We start from the raw sequence: 27663 nt of genomic DNA on the forward strand, positions 1-27663 counted from the left end.
TTTAATGTTGACTGTAATGGTATACGTAATATACCTTTCATGATATACCTTTATGCTTATTTAACAAATATCTGATTGAGTGAGAGCCTACTAGGTCCAAGATTATCCTAGATTTCATACTATTTTTCAAAAATCAATAGGTTCCTTGCCCTCAGAGAATTTATAATCCAGTAGTGGCAATTTCTCCAACTAAATAAAAAAGTCATGATTATTTAATATGTAATTATCCCCTCCTTTTACATTCACTACCTCTTTAAATGTATTTATCTCTTTGCAGTAGTCTGGATTTGATTATTTGGCACAGACAAAAAGTCATAGAATAATTTACATCAATTAAGGATAACTTAAAATTATTTAGATTGGTTAAGTTATAAAAACAATTATTGCTCCTATATTTGGATACAAGGTAAATCAAGAATGTAGCACTCAAGCAAATAGGGAATTCATGTGACAAATCTAAATCTAGGAGGAATTTAATAACTTCCTAGTTTACCTTCCATGCTCTTGTAGGATCTTCTTTTTTTGTTTTTTAAGAGACAATGTCTTGAATACTACGCAGCCATAAAAAAGAACAAAATCGTGAATTTTGCAGCAACCTGGATAGAATTAGAGACTATAATACTGAGCGATCTCTCACAGAAACAAAGATCTGAGTATCACATGTTCTCACTCATATAGTGGACCTTGAACATCCAATGTAATACTATAAGAAAATGACTGACAGTGATGGGAAACTATGGGGGGGGAGGGAAAGGGAGATGGGATTAATGGTAGTAAATATCTGTCTGGGATGAGGAGACACCTCTTATCAACAAGGGTGCCTGAATGAAGCAAACTTGTATACCTAACCCTTAACTGTACCCCACAATATCATAATAAAAAATATTGATTATAAAAAAATGACTTTTTAAATGAGTACAGGCTTACACAAATAATGGAGTTGGTAACATTACTCCTCACACATATATTATTAGATATACATTAAATTATATTTGATAGGTTTTTAATATTTTGAAATCATTTTTTTCTAATGTAAAATGTTGTTTTAGGCTTTAAGAAGCTTATATGCCCTGTGCATTGTTCATATATTGTCTACCATTAAAAAATAGTTATGGTTCCCTTTCTGATGGATAAGATGGAGATATGGTAGGAGAAAATGGAGCAGACTTCTTAGACCACAAGAGGGAATTTGCATGGAGAACGTAGGTAAGAAACATACAAAGGAGACTGGATCTAAAACATGGTGGAGATGCCATATCTGCCTTGGATTGAGCGTGCCTAGGCTGTCACTGAGAGAAGAAGAAAGGCAAGAGTCTTTACCTTCCTTAAGTCAAGGCTATTTGTCCTTTATCACAACAGTTGAATGGTACCCTAGATGGTATGTTGAAAAGTGTAGACCAGAATTAGATATGGCTCCAGTTCTTAAGATGATCTGGTAGGGGAGATTATATATATATGTGTGTGTGTGTGTGTGTGTGTGTGTGTGTGTGTGTGTGTGTGTGTGTGTGTGAATTTGATTTACATGCAATAATTTTTGAAAAGATGATTTTATTTGAGTTACCTTTTCTATCAAATAAATCTGAACATATATGTATAACACAATACAAATGTAGAAGTGAAATTACTGATCAGCCACCATAGTCAAGTGCTTTAACACCTATCATCATTACAAATTGTATGGCCACACACACACTTGCAGTATATATACATCCATAATATATAATATGTGATATTACATATATATATATATAATATTGGTTACTACTGTCTCACCTTTAATGTAAGTCTGATGACTTTGCTTATTGATAGGAACTTTTGGTCAACACTTTTTATGTTTGATTCCTCAACATTTCTATTTTCACAGTAGTTGCAACCTGTGAACTTCTTAATGCATTAAATGTATTTTGCTAATGAGTTCCCAGAACATGCTAATGACATTTTGTTTTGGATCATTTCCAAGTTGGTGGCAAGCATACAAGCTCATTTAAAAGAAAGAGAGAGAGAATTTAGAGGCAGGCACTTATTCAATGGCTGTTAACTAAAAACATTTGCACATAAATGTGATTACCTGGGAAATAGCATCAGAGTCTGATTGACTGACATTGGAAATTGAAAATGGACTCCCTTGAAGTTCAAAGCTTTGCCACAAATCACAAGAATCATTAATTATCCTACAAAGGATCTTGGGAGTTGCCTGTTTGTAAAATCTGCTACCTTTATATTTTTAAAGCTTATACCAGAGAAGCAGAGCCCCAGCAAGGAACTAAAACATTGAATTTTGTTAATTAAACCACTATGTAAATGGAAACTCTGAAAGAATGCCAAGAGTCTACCATTTGTTGATGAGGTATGATTTCTGTGTAGCAGCAGCATATGGTGATCATGTAACTCTGATATGTTTGATCCAAGTGGATATAATGCTAGTCTGGCTTTTTTTTTTCCGAGATCAGAAAATATCGTTTGTAGCCGGGCTCCGTGGCTCAGCCTGTAGTCAGGCTCAGCCTGTAGTCCCGCGCTTTGGGAGGCTGAGGTGAGTGGATTGCCTGAGTCCCGCCTGGGGGTTCGAGACCCGCCTGGGCAACTTGATGAGACCTCATCTCTACAATAAATTAAAAAATTATCCGGGCGTGGTAGCACGCACCTGTAGTTCCAGCTACTTCGAAGGCTGAGGCAGAAAGATCGCCGGAGCCCAGCAGGTCGAGACTGTGGTGGTCAGGAGAATGCCACTGCACTCCAGACTGGGTGACAGAGTGAGACTCCAACTCATAAAAAAAAGAAAAGAAAAGAAAATATACTTTGTTTAGAAAGTATTAGAGAGAGAAAGAAAGAGAGAGAGAGAAGATTCACCTCCCCAAGGTAGGGGAGGGGGCCAAAGCTTAAGAAAACATGACCTGACCTTAGCTCAAAGATCACATGGCCACACCACAACTTAGCAAGGCAATGGCAGTGATGGTCTGGCAACAGCCATAATGGCCTAGTCTGGCATTAAAAATACAGAGCTATTATGATTTCATCACTATTTTCAAAAAATAGAATTGATGTGCATCATATATTTTATTTCATTTCATTTCATTTTTAGAACTGTTTGAACATGTTTAATGTGAGTCAAATACATCTACATATCATAATAGTTTGAAGAATACATGAACAGCCTTTCTTTTGGCAGTCAGAATTTTATATCTATCCTTATTCTCTCTGAGTTTAAATTTTAATTCCCCAAGTCTCCAACAATTTAATCTTTCAAATTTTTTTAATTGACAGATAAAATTGTATGTATTTATTGCATACAACATAATGTTTTGAAGTTTACATTGTGTAATGGTTAAATCTAGCTAATTAACAGTCACATTACCTCACTTAGTTCATTATTGCATTTAAAGCCTGTTTTTGCTTTCTTTTATTTTTTTTATTTGTAACTGTATTTTTTGTTTGTTTTTGGTTTTAATCAAAGAATCAGCTTTGTGGTTAGGATACCAGCTTTCGGGTACAAATTCCTGAGGTATTGATTACTAACTGAGATCTTGGGCCTCAGTTTCTTTATCTGTAGAGTGGGAGATGGTAATAGTAACTAATTCACGGTGTGTTATTGTACGAATTAATACATGCAATGCACTTTGCACAGTGGCAGGAAAGATATCACGCTGTGATAGACGTTAGTGGTATTATCCCCCATAACAGAAGTTTCTTGAGGGAGCAACTAGCAAAGTGATTATAAGAGAATTTATTATTTTCATTTAATGAATACCTTTAATGCTATAAAATAATGGCTAAAAAATAATAACCCCTTAATAAATTGAAGAAGGGAATCTAACAGGCACATTTAAATCATTTATGCTATGAACATTTCTGGTTTTTCTCAGTTTTAGAAAGGCTTATGTTATTCATGTTCTAAGACTTTGATGAGGAAATTAATAAGGTCCCGAACATTGCAAAACATTTTTTTCCAGTCATGATGAGTACAATAGAAAGGATTATTTTGAGAAATCTAAGATGGTAAGGAAACCTTTAATTATAGTATTTTGTATCTAAAGGGAGAGAGACAGAAAAGGAGGTAGAGAAAAAAGAGAAAAGATGAGTGAACAGATCTAAAGGAAGCAGAGAATTGCAGAAATCAGAATAACGCAGAGTTTATCGGTTTATGCTGACACATTTTCCTGGCAAAGGATGCTGACTGTAGGCAAAGTCACATGACCAGGAGACTGTGTGTGTGTGTGTCTGCTTAAGAGCCTGTGAAGCTCTTTGGCTCCAGACTAGTGTGTACCATGTGATGCTGGGTTGCCATGGTAAGTACATAGTGTGCAACTGATTTTTTTTTCTGCTATGCTGCTCTATCATAGATGCACCAGAATTCAAATTAATACTAAAAGAAAATCACTTCAAGAGGAAGCTTTATGGAGCTTTGGTTAAATATTCAGCTTTTAGGCATGGGCTTATCCTAGATTCTATTAAAAAATGTGCTACATCCATTTATTATTTTTCCTCAAATAAGTAGTGTATCTTAAAATAGTCAATGAATTATCAGCATATAATTCAAAATATATTAAGCTTTCATTGTTTCCACTTTTGCTATGTTGAGGTTTATATGGTAAGTGAGAATTTTTAGCTACATGATTATTATTGATTTTAAAAGAAAATGATTTTTCTTTGTTCTTTAAAATATGGACATAAAAATATCACAGACATTGTAAGGAACTCCAGGTATGCTGAACTCTGTGAAAGTCTAAAGATATTATGGGTTTGACCTAAAAGCTGTCCTGAGAACCAGCTCATGGTTTTGGAACCTTTCAAGTGTTCAAAAGGTCTTCTTGGCACTCCACAGTGTCACTATGTGAAATACAAACTTAGCATTGGGACTATGAATTTGGAATCCTGCTGTGGTTGCCCTTATGATCTGCCAGATTTCGTTCACCTAGAAGAAACTGAGGGACTTACTTGTCCTTAAGTCCCACCCCCAATGTACTGCATTATTTTTCACTCTCCTTTCTCCTTCATAACTATTCTTTGGAGTCAGATACACCTGAGCTCTATACTAACTGTCGCTCACTATGTGATCTTCGGAAAATGTCTTCAAGTTTCTAAGGTTCAGTTTGAAATAGAACAAGTGAAAGAATCTACCTCATGGATGTATCATCTGGATTAAATAAACATAGCAAGTAAATAAAGTATAGTATGTGATATATGGTAAGCACTAAACCAATGTTAGCTGCTTTTGCGGTCTCTTTATGATGATTTACATTTTTCTCTCTTACATTATACAAATTCTTAAAAATTCGTTGCCTTGGGAGTTTTATTGTGCATGTGGATCAAGAATCCAACTAGAGAACACAACAGTGAGGATAGTTTTAAAGCCTAGTCTTCTGATGCTTTCCCAAGAATCATATGTTTGGAGAAGGTAGAATACAATCCAAAGAATTGAGATGGGTAGTGACAACTAGGTCAGCCTAGGTCAACAGAACTAGTGGATAGTGGATAGACAAGCAGATGTTTGAAAGTCATGACTTGTAGGTCAAATCTGGCATACCACCTGTTTTTGTAAATAAAGTTTTATTGAAACACCACATGTTCATTCATTTAGGTACTCCTGAGTGTGATTCACACTACATCAGCAGAGCTGAGTCTCTGCACCAGAGACCTTATGGTACCCAAAGCCTAAAATAATCACTATCTGAAAATGTTTGCTGACCTTTGGACTAGAGGGCACCTGAGTAGAAAAATACAGAGGGAAGAGGTTCTTAAAGAGTAGCACCTCCAAATGATGTTCACAACTCAAGTTTCAAGTCATCTTTCCAGGTTTACCCTTGATTCTTACATTGAAAAAAGATTCACAATCAAGCAGAGAAGAAAGAAGAACAATCAACTATGGGTGGAACACAAAGGAAGATTTTAAATGATAATAAACGTTACTTACTCTTCACTTCTTATGGAAGAATACTTTCTTGCTAGGTAAATTCAGGGACCTGAGGTTTTGTGCAAAGTTCAGGTATTTCACAAAGACTGAAGGAGAAAAATAATAAACCTCAGATGCCCTAAATTTAGAAACTTACCCTGATCTACACCACAACGAGCTTAACCAGAGAGGAAAATCTAGAGAGGAAAGCCTGAGTAGGCAGGTGCAGGGACTACTACGGGTTTATAGGTGGGAAGGAAAGTCATTGCGCTGGGTTTTCTGAATGAAATGCTCCTTTGAGCTGGGCTCGGTGGCTCAGCCTGTAATCCTGCGCCTTTGGGAAGCTGAAGTGAGTGGATTGCCTGAGCCCGTGGGTTCGAGACACGCCTGGGCAGCGAGACCTCATCTCTATAATAAATCAAAAAATCAGTCGGGTGTGGTAGCGCATGCCTGTAATTCCAGTTACTTGGAAGGCTGAGACAGAAGGATTGCCGGAGCCCAGCAAGTCAAGGCTGCGGTGGCCAGGAGCGGCCACTGCACTACAGTCTGGGCGACAGAGTGAGACTCCAACTCAAGGAAAAAAAGAAAAAGAAAAAGGAAAGAAATGCTCTTTTGGCTATTATTTGAGAAACTCCAGCAAAGATCTGAATCACTTTACAAATATTCCAGGTCATTAGACTCTCATCAGCTTTAATGGGATTCGGTGCCAGAGTATGGCCATTATTTGACTCAGTTTTAATTTTACATATGGAAAGGAAATCATTATAGAAGGTGCATTAAACTTAGAATAGAATTCTGTAGATTGCATAGAGAATGCAAAGAGAATAAATAAAAGATAATGAGCAATAATGCCTGTGAAGATCAGAGAAGGGTTCAGTGAGATATTACTTGAACCGAGTCCTGAAAGAGCCACAAAGACCTAGTCCAGGACACAGACAGTGAGTGGTATAAAGGACACAGGCATGAGCAGAAGCTGAACTTAGCAGGAGACCTCTGTGGCTATAGAACAGTGGCCCCTCTACCAGTACTGAAACTTCATTTAGTCCTCACTACAGTCTGGCAAGGTGAGTACTATGATTATGATTTTCACAGATGAAGAAACTGAGATACTTCAAGGATAAATTTGACGAAAATTATAGTTGATGAAGTGCTATTATTTGTATGTTACTTAGTATCACATAAAAATCTTTCCATTTTGTGGATGATTTTTGAGGTATTAAATTCTGGATGGTGACTATTTAGGACACATTAAATATTTAGCCAATCTGAATATTACCTAACATTCATCCATCTATTTTGGAGTGGTATGGAGACACTCTTAGGATGACAGGCAGCTTTTCTGTCGAGAGGTCTTTAGGAAGTTTTTAAACTTCCTATTTTTCTTTTTCAAAAATTCTAGATTTGATTACTCAACTGATTTCTATGTCCAACAAAAATCAAAATGAAATGGGATTATTTATATTAGTTACACCAAGGAACTAGTTTTGTTTTTGTTTTTGTTTCTTTTAATGTACAAATGACCCGCTACATAATCATAGGAATCCACTTTCCCTGCTTGGCTAACATTACATATTCATTCAAATCTGAGAAAAACTTAAAATAAGAAACTTGTTCCACCTCGTGGCTACTCCTTTTATTTCACAATCTTTTTGCTGCTTATGTATCCCCTCAAAACGGTGGTATTATATAACCTGTTATGAGAAATGCATTTAATAAAATCATTTATGGTAAGGAAAAAGTGACCAATACTAATAAAATGATACCAATATGTTGTCTCTTCTTTCGTCTTATAAAGAATGAACCAATATGCAAAGCTAAAGAAACATTTCACAATATGGGGATTTAAGACATTAGTTATATCAAGGAAGGTCTTTTCTAAGGGCGGGAGTTGAATAAGCATGTCCATTATTCTACGTCTGAAGGATAAGTAAAGAAAAGATCCTACTGTAGTGGTGTAAATTTATTAGTGGAAAAGAGTTAGCACTCTTAGCACTTACTATGAGTTCTGTTTTAAGACTACTATATGCCTTCTGTCATACATTTCTTCTAACATCCTAATCTGCCAGTACTATTGTTATCATCACCACCTTATTATGGCGAAAATTGCAGCTCAGAGTCTGAGTAATGAACTCTGTCCATAATCACATAACCGCACAACCAGAAAGTCCATGATCATACCACCAGAAAGAAGGCAAAATGTGACCCGGAAGGGTGTCTGACTTTGTAGATCACATTGCCACAGATTGAAATGAAAATAGTAAATAAGTAGGTTTAAAAAATAAAAATAAAACAAGAAGAAAGAAAGAAATATAACATGCAACTAATTTTCCAGGGGATGTTATAACTTTTGTTTGATTTAAATTATGAAGAATGTATTCCTGACAAACTATCTTTTTATTTTTTCTTTATCTTAATGTTTCCCACTGTAATGAACTTAGACTTAAGCTTACATGTCAATGTTCTCATTCCTTCTCTCTATCTCTCTCACACACTCACTAATTCTACTTTCTCACAATCCAGCCATCAAACCGAAAATTATATATTTAGACAATATGTATATCAAATTAGCACAGTTTTATTATTTTTAAAAAAGGTTTTCCCTTGAAATATTCCTCATTAAAGTGTCTACTAAAATCTATTATGATAAACCCCCTGCTGGTTGTATAAAATCTAAAAATGCAAACATTTTTTTCTCTTTGATTATTCTCTACACAACAGGTGGTTTCCATCTTACAATAGGGCAAAATAAAAAAAAAAGAAAGAAAAAACCAACAACTGTATTCGATAGACCTCCTAGAAAAGTCCGCTTTCAAACAGAAACTCTACAATTAAAAGCCCTCTTTAATTTTCCCCTTCACATTAAGTTTTCCATTCTAAGTGTGTGTCAAGAATTTAATTGCAGCATGAAATTAGCCAGTTATAAAACACTGTACTTGTGCCCTTGCCTTCTAAAGTAGAATGCACTAAATAATTTGCTTAATGTCCTCTGACATGAGACCTCAATTTAATAACCAAAGTGCCCTTACTTGTTGGATAAATTCCTGGTGAGAAATGCTCTGTGTGTAATCCATCAAAGCATCAATAGATCAAACACACACACACACACACTCATGAAAACTGGAAAAAAAAATACAAATTCTGATATGCCCAGCTGACTAGATTAAAACAAACCAGGCTAGCAGATGACTGTACTTTTGTATGAATGCACTTGCTCTGTTATCTTGGAGTTGTGTGGGAGAGATGCCTCATGGATGCAATAGTAGGAGATGACACAGACAGTCCACGGACATAAATTTGCTAAACAACTTCTGTGTTTCTATCTCCTTTTTATAGGGCTCTCTTAAAAAAAAAAATCTATAGTTGAGGTTGCCAAAAGTTTGATTCTAGGAAAGCAATGCTTCTATAATTATTAAGAAGTATATGTTTAGACATACAACTTTTACCACAATGGAAATTATCACCATTTTTCTAAATTCATAAAACTAAAAAGTTTTATTTTAACGATTACTCCGAACAAATATTTTTCAACCTTGTAAATTCAGAGATTAAAGAAGAAGGGAACACAGTCTGGCTTTTTAGTTACCAGGCTAGCATTTTTTTACCTCTATTCTTTCTTCTCACTTTTCTCTTTAAATCAAATTTATTTCCACTTAATACTTTGGTTTTATAAGGACTAAGCAAAAAAGGGTAGCAGAGGCAATGGAAAAAAATATAAAATGAAGTATGTTTAAAAAGAGGAAATTATACTTTGAGAGAATTTTAAGACTTTCAGGTTGACTTTTTGACTTTTGTAGTTTAGATGAGTAAATTCAAGTAATTGGATTTACCAATCAATGCATTTATAATATCTATATTGCTGATATTTAAATGTAAGGATTTGATAAAATAACACCAGAGCATAACTCCGGGACTCTAGGTCTCAAAAACCAATGTTCAAGAATTTTAAAAATTTCTATGCTAATTTATAAGTCATCTAAAAGGGAAGATTCTTCCAACAGTACTTAGAAGTGGTGTGCTGTATTATTTATGAAGTTATTTGCTTTGCCCAGAGATGATCATTAGGGTTCCAATAATACAAATTGAGGCTGGAGGACATTTAGAGAAAATATGCAAATGAGATGTTTGATTAATTTGAAGTACTTATACCTGAGAAGAAAACTAATCTAATAAAGACTTTAATTTTAATTAATTCATTATCCTGCTACCATGTTTAATGAAAAATAATATTTTCTTAGTTCATTTCTTTAATCTTAATAAATTTTAAACAGGTGAGGGGGCCTCTCTCCCCAAAGTTCAGACATGAATGTAAGCAAAATGAAATAAAATGTTGATTTTTGAGACATTCTGACCTGATCTTAAATGCCCAATATTGCATTTCATCAAATACCTTGGGGATTGTGTTATCCACATGAGAAATAAAATTTCTCCAAATCTTAATCGTAGGCAATTTTATAAAAAAGATCATACATTTCTATCATTGATAATACCTTCATGATTCATGAAGTAAAAGGGTGAGTTTTTATTAACTGACTGCTCAAGGAGTTGGAACTGGTGAATGTATATTTTCTAAAGAAATAATACTATTTCTTTTCTTCCAGAATATGTTGCATTCTTATTAACAACTAACAAGAGCTGCTAGTTGGCACATGGAAATAGTTTTATTGTACTATATTCAGATTGATCATTATGAGCCTGTCATTAAAACAGGGCTTTATCTGTGTGACTGAGGTAACTTAACATTCATGCATTATTAAAGCACGTCATTAAAAAATAAACATGCATACATTTGTCTGGAGAACATCAGACCACAATATGTAGGATGTGTTTATATTCCTCCACTTGTTCACTGAGGCCATTTCATTTTGTACCCAGGTTATAGTTCCTACAATAGTTCATATATGCCATCAAGTCTGAATTGAACTCCTCATTCAACTCTTGGGTGACAGAGGTCATTCTGTTTTCATGTTAAGTAAATCACAGTCTGTCTCAAACCAAGATTACCAGTTGTGTTAAATTAAAGATAGAGGTTCTTTGCTGAAGGCAGCTTACACAGGGGGCTGTGGTGACACCTTAAGCTGACTTCTTTGTAGAATTCTAAGTCACATTGAAATGGAACGACTTAGAAAGATAGGGTCACTGCATTAATGACAAATCCACAAGCGGCATTCCTTCCTAAAATCCAATACCATTCTAATCTTTCATTCCTCTTCTTTAATGCAATCATATAACAGCACAGGCTTAGTGTTTTCACCTCATTTCAAAATGCTCTCTTACATGCACAATATCTCCCTGGAGACTTCTAATCTTGTAAGAAGTTACAGAATACTTTCCCTTCCACTCTAGGCTCAGAAGCAGGTGCTTTTATTTTCTGGTCATGTGTGATATGAATTGACTTCTTTAGAAAAATCATGTGATGTCAACTTAAACCAGAGTATTACAAAGTCATATTTTATTGTGTCTTTAAATATCTGCTTATAATAATGAAGGCCTCTAACAGCTAGCCACTGGGAAGGATATTAGTTATAGTATCCAACATTAAATAGAATTGTTCATAGTTAGAAACCAGACTAAGATGCTATAATTAAAATACTCATGACAGTAACGTTAGGTGACTTTGTTTTCCCTTCTCTCTTATTCTTCTTGTCTTACGTCTGAGTGTATCCACATGATAGATATCTCTACACTACAGTAATCCTCTCTCTGACTTTGCCAGTTCTGCATTGACTACACGTTTTTTCCAGTTGTATTGTTAGCTGACACTTTTGGCAACAGTGTGTAGTTGAATTACTCCCTGCTAGTTTTTGTTTGTTTTTTGTTTTTTAATAGATTGGTTCACAGCCATCTTGACTATTGGTTATCTTTCCAGTCATTTATCCTTTATTTTTTTGGCTGTTGTTGGTGGTGTTCATTCAGACAGACATCATTCTTCTCCTTCACCTGTTTAGTCCAGCCTAATCCTGTGAAGAAAATTCATCATGAGTCAGGGGAAATTCGGCATGATATGTATAATATTATTGGTATTGTGATTTGAGTGGCAGCCGACCAACACTTAGAGAACAATTTATCTACCTGAATTGGACTAGGCATCACTAATGCACATGGCAGATTGATTGTACAGCTTTAGTGGATGTATTCTTTATTAATGAGATTCAGTATGATTTGCTAAAAAGCCTTTTACTGGGCAGTCATTTTCTTTCCCCTCCCCCATATTTCTTTGTCCCATTTAATCTGTTGAACCATGTAACATGTTTTGAAAATGTGATTATTTCTTCTACTTTTATTTGAAATACCTAGACTACTGAAATAATTATTGATAAACTGAACAGAACAAGTAAAAATAAGAGAAAAGAAAGATTAAAATTGAAATTGCTTATAAAAGATAGCAACCCAGAAAAGGAACTAAAACACCAAAAAGTTAATAAAAAGAAATAAAATTAAGATTATATGGAAAAGAAAAAACAAGAATAATATTTGACATTTGAAAGAACTAATTTCTAGAAATAAATGTGTGTGTACTAATAAGAGTTATGAAGCATCATGGGACTTCTTTCTAAATAAAATATGTTGTTTGTATTGATCTGCTGAGAGTTGGGAGTTGCTGAGGCTTGGGGGCTTCAAACAAGTCCCAGTAAAAATACAGAGGAAAAAAATGACAAACTACATATCTTTTAACCCCTTGCTTTATCATCTAGAGATCATTAGGCAAGACAGTAACTTACATTGAAGTTTTCTCTAAAGCACTTTAAAGGCAACATTAGAATGAATTATCTCAAATTATAATTTACTCTGAACAAATATTCCCTGCTATAGAATTTCAAACCTGGTTGAGAGGAAGATAAAAAGAAAGTCACCTTTCTTCTCCTGAAAGAAGAGTCTTTATGTACTCTGATTACTATAGATATTTCCCCATGATCTTACTTTTAAATTTCTCCATTACTGTTTATCTTTTGCTAATCACAAAATGTCATCTCTCCCCCAAATAAACTAAACTAAACTAAAATAAAATACTGGCTGCTGAAAGAATAATATTCTCTTAAAAATGACCCAGAAAATGATTTGCTAGACAAGTGATTTCCAATCCTGTTTCATCACTTATCTACAAAACAAATACTATTTCAATTGTATATTATGACAGGCATCTGAACAACTTTTAAAATTTTATGAGACAGTCTGACAATAAGCATCCTAGTTGGTTAAGAATGCTATAAAAATTCTAGCATCTCAAATCTCTCCATGCTCCAAGTTTCTGATTCCCCCTGTAAAAGAGCTGGATATGTCAGACTTACAATGACTGCATCAAGTACTGTACTAAAAAAAAAAAAAAAAAGAGCACTTGCCCCATGCAAAGGAGGTACTTTCAGGCCAGCCTATCCTAGCATCCTTAAACCAATATAAAGCTGAAAACTTTTAGTATAATTTGCACTGTGATATTGAAAATACATTGCTCTCCAGAAGAGAAATCATACTATAAGGCATTTCAAAAGTTATTTTAGATTTTAATTCCCGTCTGTAAAAAGTAGTCATTTTGTTCTCATAATTCATTGTTTATTTACTTCTTTAGATTTAACCTAAATTATAGCAGTGTTATGGAAATATTTCTATTAAAAGAGTAAAAATATAGCAACTCATGTGCCAAGAGGGAATTACCCTGAAAAATATCTGAAAATTCATTAGTAACTTTCATTTAAAATATCATATGCTAGTCGGGCTCGGTGGCTCAGCCTGTAATCCCGCGCCTTTGGGAGGCTGAGTTGAGTGGATTGCCTGAGCCCGCGGGTTCGAGACCCGCCTGGGCAGCGAGACCTCATCTCTACAATAAATCAAAAAATCAGCCGGGCATGGTAGCGCATGCCTGTAATTCTGGCTACTCGGAAGGCTGAGGTGGAAGGATCGCCGGAGCCCGGCAGGTGAGGTTGCGGTGGCCAGGAGTGGCCACTGCACTCCAGTCTGGGCGACCGAGTGAGACTCCAACTCAAAAAAAAAATAAAAATAAAAATAAAATAATAATAAAATATCACATGCTATGCCAGCTTATTTACTATTCCCTTGGAGAAGCCATCTTCAGTGCACTAAGTGGGTTCAACACAATGTGATTTGACAAATGTTTAATAACCTACTATGCACAAGAGACAGCTTCTCTGCTTTTGGAAACCAGTTTAATAATTAAAACTAAAAGCACCAATTATTGCATACTTTAGAATCTATTCATATGACAAAATTATCCTCATGTAATTTAACTATTTTAGGGGAAATAACAAAAATATATGTACACCGATAAGGTAAAACAAAATGATTAAGTAAAAAAAAATCACAATTGGAGACTGGGTCCATGTGTTACTTGCAAATGGTCAAAGCAAACCATTTTTTTTACCTGTGGGTTTCTAACCCACATGGACATAGAATCTTTTTTGAATGTGATGTCACATATTGTTATTAAGACAACCACATTATGTGATGAATATGAATGCAGAAATGGTCACAGTAAAAGTAATAACAGTGTGAATAGTACTAATACTAACTAATAGCAGCTACCAATTTTAAGTCGCTATGATATACAAGCTACTCCACGAGTTGTAGTTTTTCTTTCTTTTAACAACACAGCAAAAATGAATATTGTTATTTCCAATTAATAAATGAATAAATTTAACTTTAGGAGGTAAAGAACTTTTTATGACTCTCGCTAAAGTCAGCAAGTATAAGAAATGGATCCCATCTTGTATCCAGCCACTAGAATGTATCCTCTACTAAGAGATGCTGCCTTTCACCCTCATACAGAGCATTATTTCACATTTCATTCTAAGTGGGGTAACAATCTACAAGTTATTGAAATACCCAAAAAGTGTCCAATGTGCATCAACTCACAAATTAATTTTGTCTCCATTGTTGCAAAAATGCCTTTTGTGAACATTATCAATGATGATAATAAACGAACCTACCCGTAATCAGAACATTTTTTCTTTTTGAAAATGTCAAGTATTCTGTAGGTCTGTATCTGCCTTTTATCTTGCTTCTTAGATTACAGTACTTAGGGCTGTTATCTCCACACTAAACTAAAAAGTAGTTGAGTGTGTGGGCTATATAGCTCTTAGAATCAAGATCATCAACTCCTTTAACGGCAGAAAGACAGAGACCTCTAGGCAATTGTTCACTTGCCTTAGCTGATCTAGAAGTTTGCCCCTCGTTTGCTATTCAATGGGTGTAAAGCTTCAATCATGCAAGATGAATAAGTTCTAGAGATCTACTGTGTAATACTGTGCTTGTAGTTAATAATTCTGTATGAGTAGAGTACACTTACAAATTTGCTGAGGCTAGATCTCATGTGCAAGTTCTTATTACAATAAAAAATTCTTTGTTCAAACTTAAACATGTTTGCCTAGCACTCTAGAGTCTTATAAAAGTATTTCTAACTTTTAGAGTTTTATAAAAGTATTTTAATTTTTTATAAGCTTTTGCAATCTCATACCTATGAATGGCCAAAAGCAAAATATGAAATTCTAACAAGTATCAACAAAGCATTGGAAGCCTAGTAGAGATCTCAAACTTAACACATCTGAAAACTTCTCACCAAAACTTCTACTACTACTGTCTTTCCCATCCCAGTTAATGAAAAACCTTTTTTATCTTGCTCTCACATCCCACAGCCAATCTGTCACCAAATTCTGTTATCTCTACCCTCAGAATGGAACTCTGATCCTACTGAATCTCACATCCTTTAGGGCTGCTGCTCTGATCTCAGCTCCTGTCTTTCCTTGTCTTCATTGTTTTTACAACTTCCCAACTGTGTCTCTTCCTCCTCCCTTGCTGAGTCCCACCTCAACCCAATTTCTCCCAGAGTTAAAGCCAAGGTCCCGATGGTAACCTTCCTGTTCCTGCAGGATGGGACACCATTGCCTCTGACCTGATCTTCTAACCCTATCCACCTCACTCACTGCTGTGATCCAGCCACACTGACATCCTTGGGTTTCCTCATCATGTCGGGAATGCTCCCGCATAAGACTCTTTCTTCTGTCATTCCTTTTTCCTAGAAATCTGTTTCCTTAGGTATTGCATTCCTTTTTCCATCACTTATTTTGGGTGATACCCTCAATGAGCCTTTCCCTATCCAACTTAAGTTGCACTCTTTCACGCCTGGCCTCCAATTCACTGGTAGTTTTTGTTTGTTTATTTGTTTGTTTGTTTTCATAGAAGTCATCACACGTGAACTTAATACTTAAGTTACTTACATGATCTTAACACTTTTTTGTCTGCTTCTCCTAACCCCCTCCCCCACCCCCACCAGATTATGTATCCCATCTTTATTTCTTCCTCTCTCTCTCTCTCTCTCTCTCTCTCTCTCTCTCTCTCTCTCTCTCTTTTTCTTTCTTCACTTTTTATCCCAGGCATCCAGAACAATGACACACATATAATAGATGCCCTATATATGCTTAATAAAAAATTTCATATGGAAACGAAGTAACTATGCAAAACATATAAACCTCAACCTAAGAGGAAATTAAGGAGTCTCCTTGGTAACACTCATCTTCATTCATTTCTAAACCACTTCATTTCTTATTCAAACATCAGGATATGCTGAGTGGTACACTTTGCCCCAAATCAGAGACTAAAATGCAATTTACTAATTAAAATAATGGATTTTAAATATTGGTATTTTTATTTTTAAAACATATTCCTTGTACATCTTTTTGAAATTGCTTTTCTTTTTTTAAAAAAAGTGATATTTCTTCCTCTGCTTCCCATCAGACTAGTTATTTATATTCTAGTATGGACATGAATATTCTATTGTGTATTTCCAAATTTGAGTGTTATTGAGAATAATTTTTACCTAGAGTCATGTGTTTCAAGCAGAGATTCATTTTGGGGAGGGGACTTGAATTCCTTCTATTAATTCATGAATAAAATTAATTTTAAGTTAGCCCATACATTTATAATAAGACCTTTTCTTTAGGCTATCTCAAAGTTAGACAGAAGCCTTAGAGCAATTGTAGTGGCATGACCAAGTTCTCCTCTAGCAATTTCATTTGTTACATTAGACATGTTTTCTAGAAGATACTGCATTATTTGTAGTTTTAAAAAATCCCCTGACTCATAACCTTGCTACATAATCATTTCTCTCTTTTTTTTTTACTTGTTTTTTTGGAACATTTTACAAAGGCCATCTTCATCAAAAGATTGAAAATAGCCCTAGACAAAAAAAAAAAAAAAAATTATTGCCAGTGTGAATCTACAACCATCTCTACAAATTTATCATTACTTCTAAAAGAAAGATTACCTTAAATTTTCCAGTGGGCTTCTTTTTATTCATTCAGTTTGCCATAGGGTTGGATGTTTGGAAGGGTCACTCTTCACAGCAATTTTCTCTGTTTGAAGAGCTTAATTCTCATGCTGACTGACCAGCGCAAATGTGCTCTGTTCTGAAAAGCCCCTCCTCTTGCCAACATCTGTCTATTTATTTCAGATATAGAACAGGCGCCGAGCTCCTTAAAATGTAAAGTCAAAGCACACAAAAGTATAAATAGCTCTTGGAAAGGTATGTGAGGAGTCTGGAGGAGGCGTCTCTTAATAGGAACCTTTAAAGTCTCCTTTTTATGATGCCTCTAATTTGTCCTGGCAGGTGACTGGATGGAAAACCTAGGATCATCTCTATTAAAAAGATAAGTGAAATGTAAATTGAAAATTGATGCCTTCTGAAGTTTGCATTAATTATCTTAAGATGCTTGGTGACCCTAACTGAAAATAGTAAAACAGCAGGACAGACATCATTTTGACTTGCATAAGTGGTATCCTTATATGTTCATCAATATTAATTTCCCCACCAACACTGAAGAAAATACATCAAACACCTTTCATAATTAATTCATTTAGAATCAGCCTTGCTGCTTGGACTTCTCGTCTAGTGGTATGGTTCTTTGAATAAAAAACCTGCCCATGTATTCGGTATTATAACCAAAATTACCTCCATATTGGAATATCTTGTTTAGCTTTGAAAAAGAAAATCTGGATGCACAATTTTAGCATAAAAACAAGCAAAGCAGCTTGGGGTCCTCTGAAATGATTAATAGAAAACTGATTTGAATTAATCATAAACACAAGAGGAAGCCGAAATTAGAGAGGGTTATTAAAATACTGTCTGCTGTTTAATCTTGCCCCTTATCAACACATTAACCTTGTTTTCTCTGCCTGAGCACTAAGTCCCACAGCAAAATTAGGTCAGAAATTCACATCAGATCAGATCAGCTGATTTATTCCAGCAAGACCCTGACATACTGCAGATTTGAGTTTAATTCTATATAGAAGTATGGCTGAGGGCTTTTAGTGCTTTTCCCCCCCTTATGTTGCTCTGTGCATAGGAGGTATGGTTGAGCTGTACCGTGTTTCTGTGCTACCTGTAGAGCATTTAGAAATACTCTAAGGTGAGCTCGTAGACTATTTCTTAAAAGTTGATAGTTGTGTTTTCAAACCTTTGTTCATTTAACTGTGTTCACTTCACCTGTTCAACAGGACTCCAGCACTAATTTTGATATACAAATAGTGTATTTTATTTCTCCACATGCCTCCAATTAAAACAAATTCAATGATATTAGCTATTCATGATCAAAGTAGCTATTCATGCTGCACTGAGTGGGTATATCATTCACTAAAATGCACTTCAATAAATGCTCTCTATTTCCATAAAGTCTTCAGCCACAAATCATGAATATGACTCCAGAAGCCATAACTATCTAAAGAGGATTTATGTAACTGTTAACATTTCTCTAATAAGAGTTCTCTATGTAATTCCGTCTTTGAGTAAAGCAATCATTTAAAATATTAACCAATTCAAAACTTTGGTATCATGAACCACTTGCTTTTTGGGTAGCAATGTGTCAGTAAAGGAAAAGCAAGTCTTTTCTTTATTTTTGTTTTCATCTTATGTATTTCCATGGTCCAAAGGATGGACTTTAAGTGGTTCTTTGGTTCTCTTTGAGTAACAGAAATACTGGAACCCTCATATACAAATAGCTTTCAAGTATACATCCTAATATGCAATTGCATGTATTTTTTTAAAGGAGCTGTAAGTAATCTAATTTCATTTCTGACTGTCACTTTTAAAGAGGAAATATAACATCTCATATAGATCCCTTGAGGGCATCCACAGGGAATAGGGACGTTTCTAATCAGCCTAAGTAGTCCTTTGTGTCAGAACCACTTTGCTAAAGTCGAGAGCTGTCTTCCAGACGCACAATGTTTGGGGAAGTTTCACTAATGTAGCATTTGCTTCATAGAAAAAAAAATGCACCCCCTTCGTGTGGTAGAAATCATGTACTGGGAACAAATTTTCTGTGGCTTTTATTTTAATCAAGGGATGTTTCCGGTGTTGTTTTAAAAATACAATAGCTAACAACAAAATGAGACAGTGCAGGGACCAGTTTCGGAATTCAGAAAGAAAAATTTGCTTGAGGGAATTTTTGTGCGTTTGGCGTATCTGATGATCTTTTGATTGCCTGTCTTTCTCAGTGCATTGCAATGAGAACTCAATGGGCTACACTTGATGGCCTGTAAATAGAGAAGCTCTGAGGGAGACCTTTTGTTCACAGGTAAGCACAGGTACTGCCTTATGAGTTGTTTGTGGCCAGACTCTCTTCTCATTGTCACTTACCTCCTTCTTATTGGCTAGTTCGTGAGCTGTGTCAGTGGTTCAATACACTGACTATCATGCCTGTTCCTTACTTTTCACTCGCTCACATGACAAACCAGGTTTCTGCAACCCATCTCAAGGGAACTCACTTGTAGGAGCTATACTTTTTGCATGTTTGTTTTCTTGCAGGCTTTTTCATAAAAAGTAAACCTCATTTAACAGTGCCTGCACAAAACCATAGGATTTAAAATAGCAGAAAAGATGAGCTACTGAAAGAATTTTTTCATTCTCCATTAATTTTTTTCCCTTAAGTCTTTCTCTCTCTTTCTCACCAAATGTTATTTGAAGCTGTTTAGAAAAACACTAACAGCATCTCTTTTTATTTATTTAGTATTTTTCACCCAGCCAGTCTTTTCAGTAAAATCCCTTCTAAGAAATGGAAGCAAAGGTACAAGAAAGTTAATAGTGACAAGGTGCTCAAGTTAAAAATAAGGAATTGAGCTCAGAAAACCTAAATGACTTAGAACACTGAGAAAGTGATAAGGATACTCTTTTTCTTAGAGCTCAGTGTTTTAAGCTTTCCAGCTTCAGCACAAAAGGCATTTCAGCACATATGTGATCCAGAAGGTCAATCATATGAAATCCTATTTCCATTTTTTAAGCAATCCTTGGCAGTCTGCACATTTCTGAAATTGCAACTGGCATATTTCACAGAGAATTATCATCAATGCCTTTTCAAGGTTAAACATGCCCCATCTTTATATTTTCAGCATTTATATCCTATATATTAAATCATAGCATATATTTAAGAAAACATTCAGCAAATACACTAAATTATTTTAATTAATTAGAGTACATTGATTAGTGCCTTGTGGAATTTTCTCTACATAAATTGCATAATAAAATATATCGAAATATGTGTTGAATTTAGATGTGCGTATTGTTCATGTCACTATCTCTGGAACCCCAAAATGCCAGTGTGATTAAAATCTTACTATGGAATCTCTCAAAATATTACAAATACATTTTTTTCTTTTCTTTTTTTTTTTTTGAGTTGGAGTCTCACTCTGTCGCCCAGACTGGAGTGCAGTGGCCACTCCCGGCCACCACAGCCTTGACCTGCTGGGCTCCGGTGATCCTTCCTCCTCAGTCTTCCAAGTAGCTGGACCTACAGGTGCACACTACCACGCCTGGCTAATTTTTTATTTATTGTAGAGATGAGGCCTCGCCAAGTTGCCCAGGCGGGTCTCAAACCCGCGGGCTTAGGCAATCCACTTACCTCAGCCTCCCAAAAGTGTGGGATTACAGGCTGAGCCAACGAACCCGGCTTACAAATACATTTTTAAAGAAAGTGGCAGCAATCCCAAAATTGTGTTTTGAGGGGGAAATAAGGCTATTATTATTTCTAAATTGTCAGAACCTCAGGAGACTTGTCATCACATGAACAAAATAAAAATGAATTTGGACAGTACAATGAACGCCAGGACTGGATCACTTGAGATTCCACCGCCAGCTCGTCATAAGGAGACGTGAGAATACATTAGCCTCTTCTTCCTATGTAACCAGAACTTACTTGGCTTCTTTCACTTTTCTCTATCAAACCTCTTTCCCCAACAAAATCCAGATACTGCCTGTGATCTCACTCTGTACACAGGCCCTGATTTTGGAAAAGAAAGACATCTGAGAAGTCTCAACAACTTAACTTTGCTAGTATGCTGTCCCTTCCAAATATATTTACACCTTAAATTAGAATTCCAGAAAAAATATTTTTGGAGAGGAAGAGTAGGAAAGAACAAAAAGAGTTATTGATAGCAAGACATGTATTACATCTTTCAAATCCTAGTGCATGTAACAACCATGGGAACAATAATAAAAGGGTGTTCGGGATATGCTTGAGCTCATTCAGGTTTGGGGATTAACCCACAAGGAACTGTCTTCCATATGTGCATCGGTCATGTTTCCTGCTGCAGTCAGAGTCTCTACCTGTGATTGTCTTTGGAGTAAGGCCTGGGTATGCACTGATGGGAGTATTTCCTCTGTGCTCTGCCCCCTTCATCCCAGGCAGGAGACTGGATTCCATCCTGATTCACCTTCCCAACTCACTATTTTCCAGCCCGAGCTTTTCCTAGACCCCAGGCTCCAGCTCTTTACTCCATTCTGCAACTGAGACTGTACTTAAACTTTGAGAGAAACAGGGAGAAAGGACTATTCGGTAGTAATTTTGTCCCCCTGTTTTTTGGGGGGCTAGTTACTCTCTACTGCTCTGTTTTTTTCACAAATGATACCTCTGTAATTTGGTTCCTGATTTAATGTATGCCATTGGCTTTGGAGATCCAGGTTTAGGGCCTTTTTGTGAGGGTTTCTAGTCCTTCATGTATTCATCATTCATTCTTTTATATGCTGTGGCATCCCTCTTCTTATGAGGGCTGAGCAGACTGTATTCCATCTAAAATACCTTCCTTCCCACCTACTCAAGAACAATCCCACAGTAACTTTTCCCCCTCCCCCAAGTCAGCAATATTTCTGTTTCTACATAATCACTCATGTCAGCATTTAAAATATGCTAAATTTCTCCTTTCTTACAGGAAAAAAAATTAATTGCTAAGGATTCCATTTGCCCCCCAACTACTCGCCCCATATTTTTAAATTTTTTTAACTTCAAAATTCCTCAAAATAGTTATCTATATTCTGCTTCAATTCTTTTCTTTTTATTCTCTCATATAACATAATCCCAATGGGTATTGTCTCCAACCCTTCAATGAAACTATTCTCATTAACAGCCTCAAAGTGGAAAAAGAGTAATGGTCAATTTTCGGGCTTCAATGTATTTGACCTATCAGCAAAATCTCTATCTCTCCTTTAATCACTTTTGACACTTCACTCTGAGTTATTATTCCCCTTTGTGGCTCTTCTCTCTCACCAACTGTTCTTACTGGAATCTTCTACTATTTCTATCATATGAGCAATGAGGTGCCTCCAGGGAAAAATCCTGGGTTCTTTTGTCATCTCCATCTAAATTTAAGTCCTGGTTATCCTCATGTAGGTTTATGATGGTGAAAACGATAGAATACAACTCTTATATTTATACCTCAAGCTTTGATTTCTACTGTAAGTACCAGATTCTTTATTGAACTCCCTCACCAGTATCTCCACTTCATATTCGAAAGGTTTCACAAAATTGTCATCCCAAAGCTGTGCTCCTGTTTCCCTATAATTTACCCTAAAGTTGCCTGTCTTTTAGTCCTTGCCATTTCATTAAATGGAAATGTCATTGCTTTAGTTTAGGCAGAAACAAAACAAAATAGAAAACAACAACAACACTGACTTGAGATCCACCTTTAATTTCTTTATCTTACTCAAATCCTACATCTCATCAATCAGAAAATTCAGATGGTGCCTATAATTTGATTATTGTACATCATATTTACTGTTATCATCCTACTTCAAATCAACATTATCTCTCATCAGTTAGGAAATAACATGAAATGTCAGTCACTTCTGTCCTTTGCTCTATTCTCAAACTAGGGTGCACTAAAGTTTCATCTTTTACTGAGGGGGGATGTGAAAATAAATGTCTCCAGATCATTTGGGACTTTTTCAATCCAACGTGTGATCCAAACTATCTTGACTTTTATGTTTTGTAACATAATTCTAGAAAATATTGCTTTATCAATCTGGCAGAAATCGACTCAATATTCACACAAAAGGATTTTGTTAACCTCACTTGTACAATGACAAAGTTTTGTTGTATCTTAACCTACTTAAATTTCTGCACTTATGCCTCCTGGACTTTAGACTTCCTTGGTTATGCTCCTTTGAGCACTTGACAGTAAACCACCTAAAAAATAATTATTTTTACTTTCTTTAATTATTAATCTTTAGCTGGAAACCTAGTAAAGGTTGTTAATGAAACAAAAAAGCTATTAATACAGTGATAAATACATTTTGGATGTTCTTTAAAATCTAATGGAATGAATAGAAAATAATTTATTTTTCAGTTTTAATGCCAAGATTGGGAAACCTTATATTTTAGAGCTGAAGTTACTTTGGAAATCATGTAGAATACCTTTTCTGTTTTGAATTTTTAGAGAACTCAGACTTATAAAAGTGAAATGCTCACATACCTACAGAAATTCACCAGAAATATTTCACAGAAAAAATAGTCCTAAAAAAGGAAATTTATGTACTCTAGAAAGCAATATGTGATTCCAATGGCAATTGTTTAGAAATAAACAATGATATAATCTCTAACAACAAATTGACTTCAAATATAAATATAAGCAATTGCAAAAATGGTTATTAATTGTGTATTTTTAAAAACATTTTTAGGCTGGGAGTGGTGGCTCAGCCTGTTATCCCAGCATTTGGGGAGGCCAAGGCAATAGGATTTTCTGAGCCCAGGGGTTTGAGACCAACCTGGGCAACTTGGCGAGACATCATCTCTACATTAAATCCAAAAAATAAACTGGGTGCTTTAGAACGCACCTGTGGTTCCAGCTACTTGAAGGCTGAGGCGGAAGGATCACCTAAGCCCAGCAGGTGGAGGCTGCGGTGTCAATGAGCATGATACTGCACTCCAGTCTGGGTGACAGAGTGAGACTCCTACTCAAAAAGAAAAGACATTTTTATATCTGATAATAGAATATATTTTCATTTTAGTAGTCCAGAGGAAAAAACACTCTTTCAAAACAATCTTCTATGACATTCCTTTCTAATTTTTTTGCCTCCAAATATCTCTTTCTCTTTTTTCTCTCTCATATAAAGTTGTTTTTCATTAAATGATTGTAGTAGTGTGACCTTATTTGGCTTCTTTATAAGCATGAATAGTTTATCTTAAAATAATATTTTATTTTCCTTAATGTCATAATGTTCACAGAGAGGAAGCAAAAGTATTACTGCCAGATTAGATGAAAAATCCACCAATGAACCATCAAAATACCTTTATTATTATTATTCAGTTATGCAGCTAATTGATGTGAGTTAGTTGCTTATATTCAATGTTTTGCACTCAGTAAATAAACTTTATTGATGAAAAAGGACTCCATCAGACACTACATGTATCTACCTGTACTAATGGAAAACATACACACATGCAATCTGAAGACACTGTAACATTCTTCAAAATGAAAAACATGCATTCTTCTTTTGGTATAACTGTCCGAAGAAATTTAACCTCAGTTTGGATGGCTGCTATGTGGGGCTTGTTAGCTTGTAGCTGGTAGGTTTTGCAACATAAAAGTAATTCCAGTTGAGCAAACTTGGGGCACTTTGTACCAAACAAGAGCTCTAACAGTCATGAAATTTTACATAGGGAACCCATACTGAGGATTCTACCTGCCTTCAGAGGCTCACATAAGTCTAACTATTAATAATCTAGGAGGAAGATGAAATCTATTTTAAGGTAAAAGATATAAACAACGGCCATTAAAGATGAGTATTTTTATCAGTCTTTGGTTATTAAATTGCTTGTGCGTTCCCTTGCACTTTTACCACAAGACTATTGAGCATAAGCTTTTATAGAGAGGAAACCAAATCCTTTCCCCATCTCATCTTTACCTCCATAGACACAACACACAAATAAATAACTTGCTAACAAAGGCGCAGACTCTGTCAGCAGGATGAATTACATTTTTGCTATATGAGGTGTTACTTTCACATTATCTCATTGAGTGAAACTGACTTTAACGTACTCTTCTTGTCCAAGTGATAATATCACAACTTTAGCAATTCTCACAGATTTTCTCCTATGCACAAAAGTCAGAATACTTTTATTTATATTTACCGCTTTATTGCTTCTTCTTGTCTTCGGCGTTTTTCATTCTTCTCCTTCAGATATGCCAGGTTTGTTTCATTTCTTAAGCGATCATTCTCTCTAGCAATGTCAGATGCATTCTGAATAACCAAGCCATCATACGCCTTCATCCCCATATCCTCAATGTACTGGAGAAATGTGTCCAGAGGGTCTTCCTCAGGATTAGAACTCATCATCTTGGAGGAGATCATGTAAAAAGGGACACTTCCTATAGGGTGAAAGGACACATTTATCCAGGCTGGGAATAAAAGCAAGGTTTTTAAAATAAAAAGCATGTATTATTCCTTAACTCTTAAATCTCCAGTGATTATCATAGAATTCATTTGAAGAAAATGTCTCATTATAAATTTACAACAACCGGAATATTTGAAGTAAATATTAAATAAGTATTACCTGAGTAGCAAATACTTGCTCAAAGTAGAAATATTAACAGGACAAAGGTAAAGCTCTTGTACTGAAAAGAGATGTGAAGGTGAAAAACACTCTACATTTGGTTTACATAATTAGACTAATGATTTTATTTCTCAAAAACATGTTCCTATACCAATAAATCAGATCCAAGCTTCATTTACTTCTGATTGTCATAGACTTTTTTATTCAATTTCAAATAAAATGATATAATTATTTGGAAAGAACTTTTGTACTATATTCAATTTCCTTAAAATTTTAAATTAAAGTTTATGAATCTGAAAAACTTATGTAAAATATAGCAGTAATAAAGGGAAGACATATTTTAATATAATTAGTCTAGAAAATAATTTCTTTTAACCTTCTATTATTTTTCATGATCCTTTCTAATGACTTTATACTTTAACTCAGGTATCACTGATCACCAGGACCATGTTAATCTTCACCAGTTTGATAATACAAGCATTGATAACAGATGCATCATTGTTACATGAAGTTTTAAAACCCTAAGCCATAGAAAGGCTTATTGAAAAACCAAAATCATACCAAAACAAGAATATGTACTACTTGTAACCAGTATATATTACGCTCACTTGTAAAATGATGGTAATAACTCCCACGTCCTGCTGCTGTGGAGATTAAGAAAGGTAAGGACTGTAAAGAATTTAAAATAGAGTTAAATAATAGTAAATATATAATACTGTTAGTTAATATTATCATAATTAAAGTATGGAAAGAAGACTGGCAGCAATAGTAACATTAAATGGATATATGTAGATGGATGAATGAGTGAATAGATGGATGAGTGCGTGGATGGGTGAGTGGGTGAGTGGATGGAAGGATGATGGATGGAAGGATGGATGGATGGAAGGATGGATGGATGGAAGGACAGATGGATAAAAACTTTACTGTCCTCAACTGCATATTCACTGTGGTATAGGAAACTAGTATTGAATCAATTGAAAACTCAAAGCAAAATCAGCTAACAAGAGAAAAATTTGGCCATTTAAAAGTTACAAATTACCTTACATCTTTTACGTTTTTCAAAAGGTTGAAAAGATATTTTGAAAATATCAGCTCAACTATCTAATGTAAAAGTCCCAGACTTTCATTTTTCAATTACAAATTATTTTCATTCTGCTTTTTTTACAAGTGTAATTATGTTCCATAAGCTGGATTGTAGCTATGGAAATTTTACTCCTTATCAGAGTTTATTAGCATTTCAGCTGTCAGTCAATCCATATTTGAATCCCATGCTGAATTTAAGAATTTCCTCCCCAATCTAAACAATTGTTGAAACAGGAGACTACACAGAGTTGTTTGTTGGCTCATGATTTTTGTTAAGTTTTATTTTGTTTTATTTGGTTTAAAACTGTAATGGATTAGCAAATGAAATGGCCTTTTAATTCCAACTATCTAATGTAATTGAATTGTATTTTAATATCAGTCAATCAGATTAGATGTTTAAATGGTGGATATACAGAGGAATGGGAAATTACTGTCACAAATGATTGTGATTTGAGGAGAAAAACATAAGAAAACAATTCTAGAGAGCTAAAGTATTTCCATTATTGGGAGTTCACTTTTACCAGGGACTTCAGTACTAGGTGTGCCCCGTTTAGAAAAGATCAGCATAACTTTGTAGCAATTAATTCCACCGAAGTTAGGCAAGCCAAGTCACTACTACAAGGATTCTAGAGATAATGCCTCTGGCTGGAAGAGGATCATTTCTTCCCTGCCCTCTAGCAAAATTATATATTTCCCAATTGTATAAGGCATTATTACCCAAAAGTTTTTATTTTTTTCCTTAAGTTTTCCTCCAACCCAAACGACACCAACAATTCTTACATAGCTTATATATTCCAAATATTAACAAGGTTAATTTCTTTACCTCCAAAAATTAACTATCTTCCTAAATGGTCTTTCAAATTGACTGGAGTT

At 35.1% G+C, this 27663-nt stretch overlaps 1 protein-coding gene across 1 annotated transcript in view; it reads right to left on the reverse strand.

The window, feature by feature from the left end:
- NYAP2 (neuronal tyrosine-phosphorylated phosphoinositide-3-kinase adaptor 2) overlaps positions 1–27663 on the reverse strand; it is a 235009-nt gene that overhangs the window by 201062 nt on the left and 6284 nt on the right. Inside the window, exon 2 of the mRNA XM_008055093.2 lies at positions 25285–25522. Coding sequence (XP_008053284.1) covers positions 25285–25505 — 221 coding nt within the window. The 5' untranslated portion in view covers positions 25506–25522. The remainder of the gene's footprint in view (positions 1–25284; positions 25523–27663) is intronic.

Source organism: Carlito syrichta, unplaced genomic scaffold (assembly GCF_000164805.1).
Source record: "Carlito syrichta isolate Samal-C Ts95f unplaced genomic scaffold, Tarsius_syrichta-2.0.1 Scaffold301668, whole genome shotgun sequence".
NCBI lineage: Eukaryota > Metazoa > Chordata > Mammalia > Primates > Tarsiidae > Carlito > Carlito syrichta.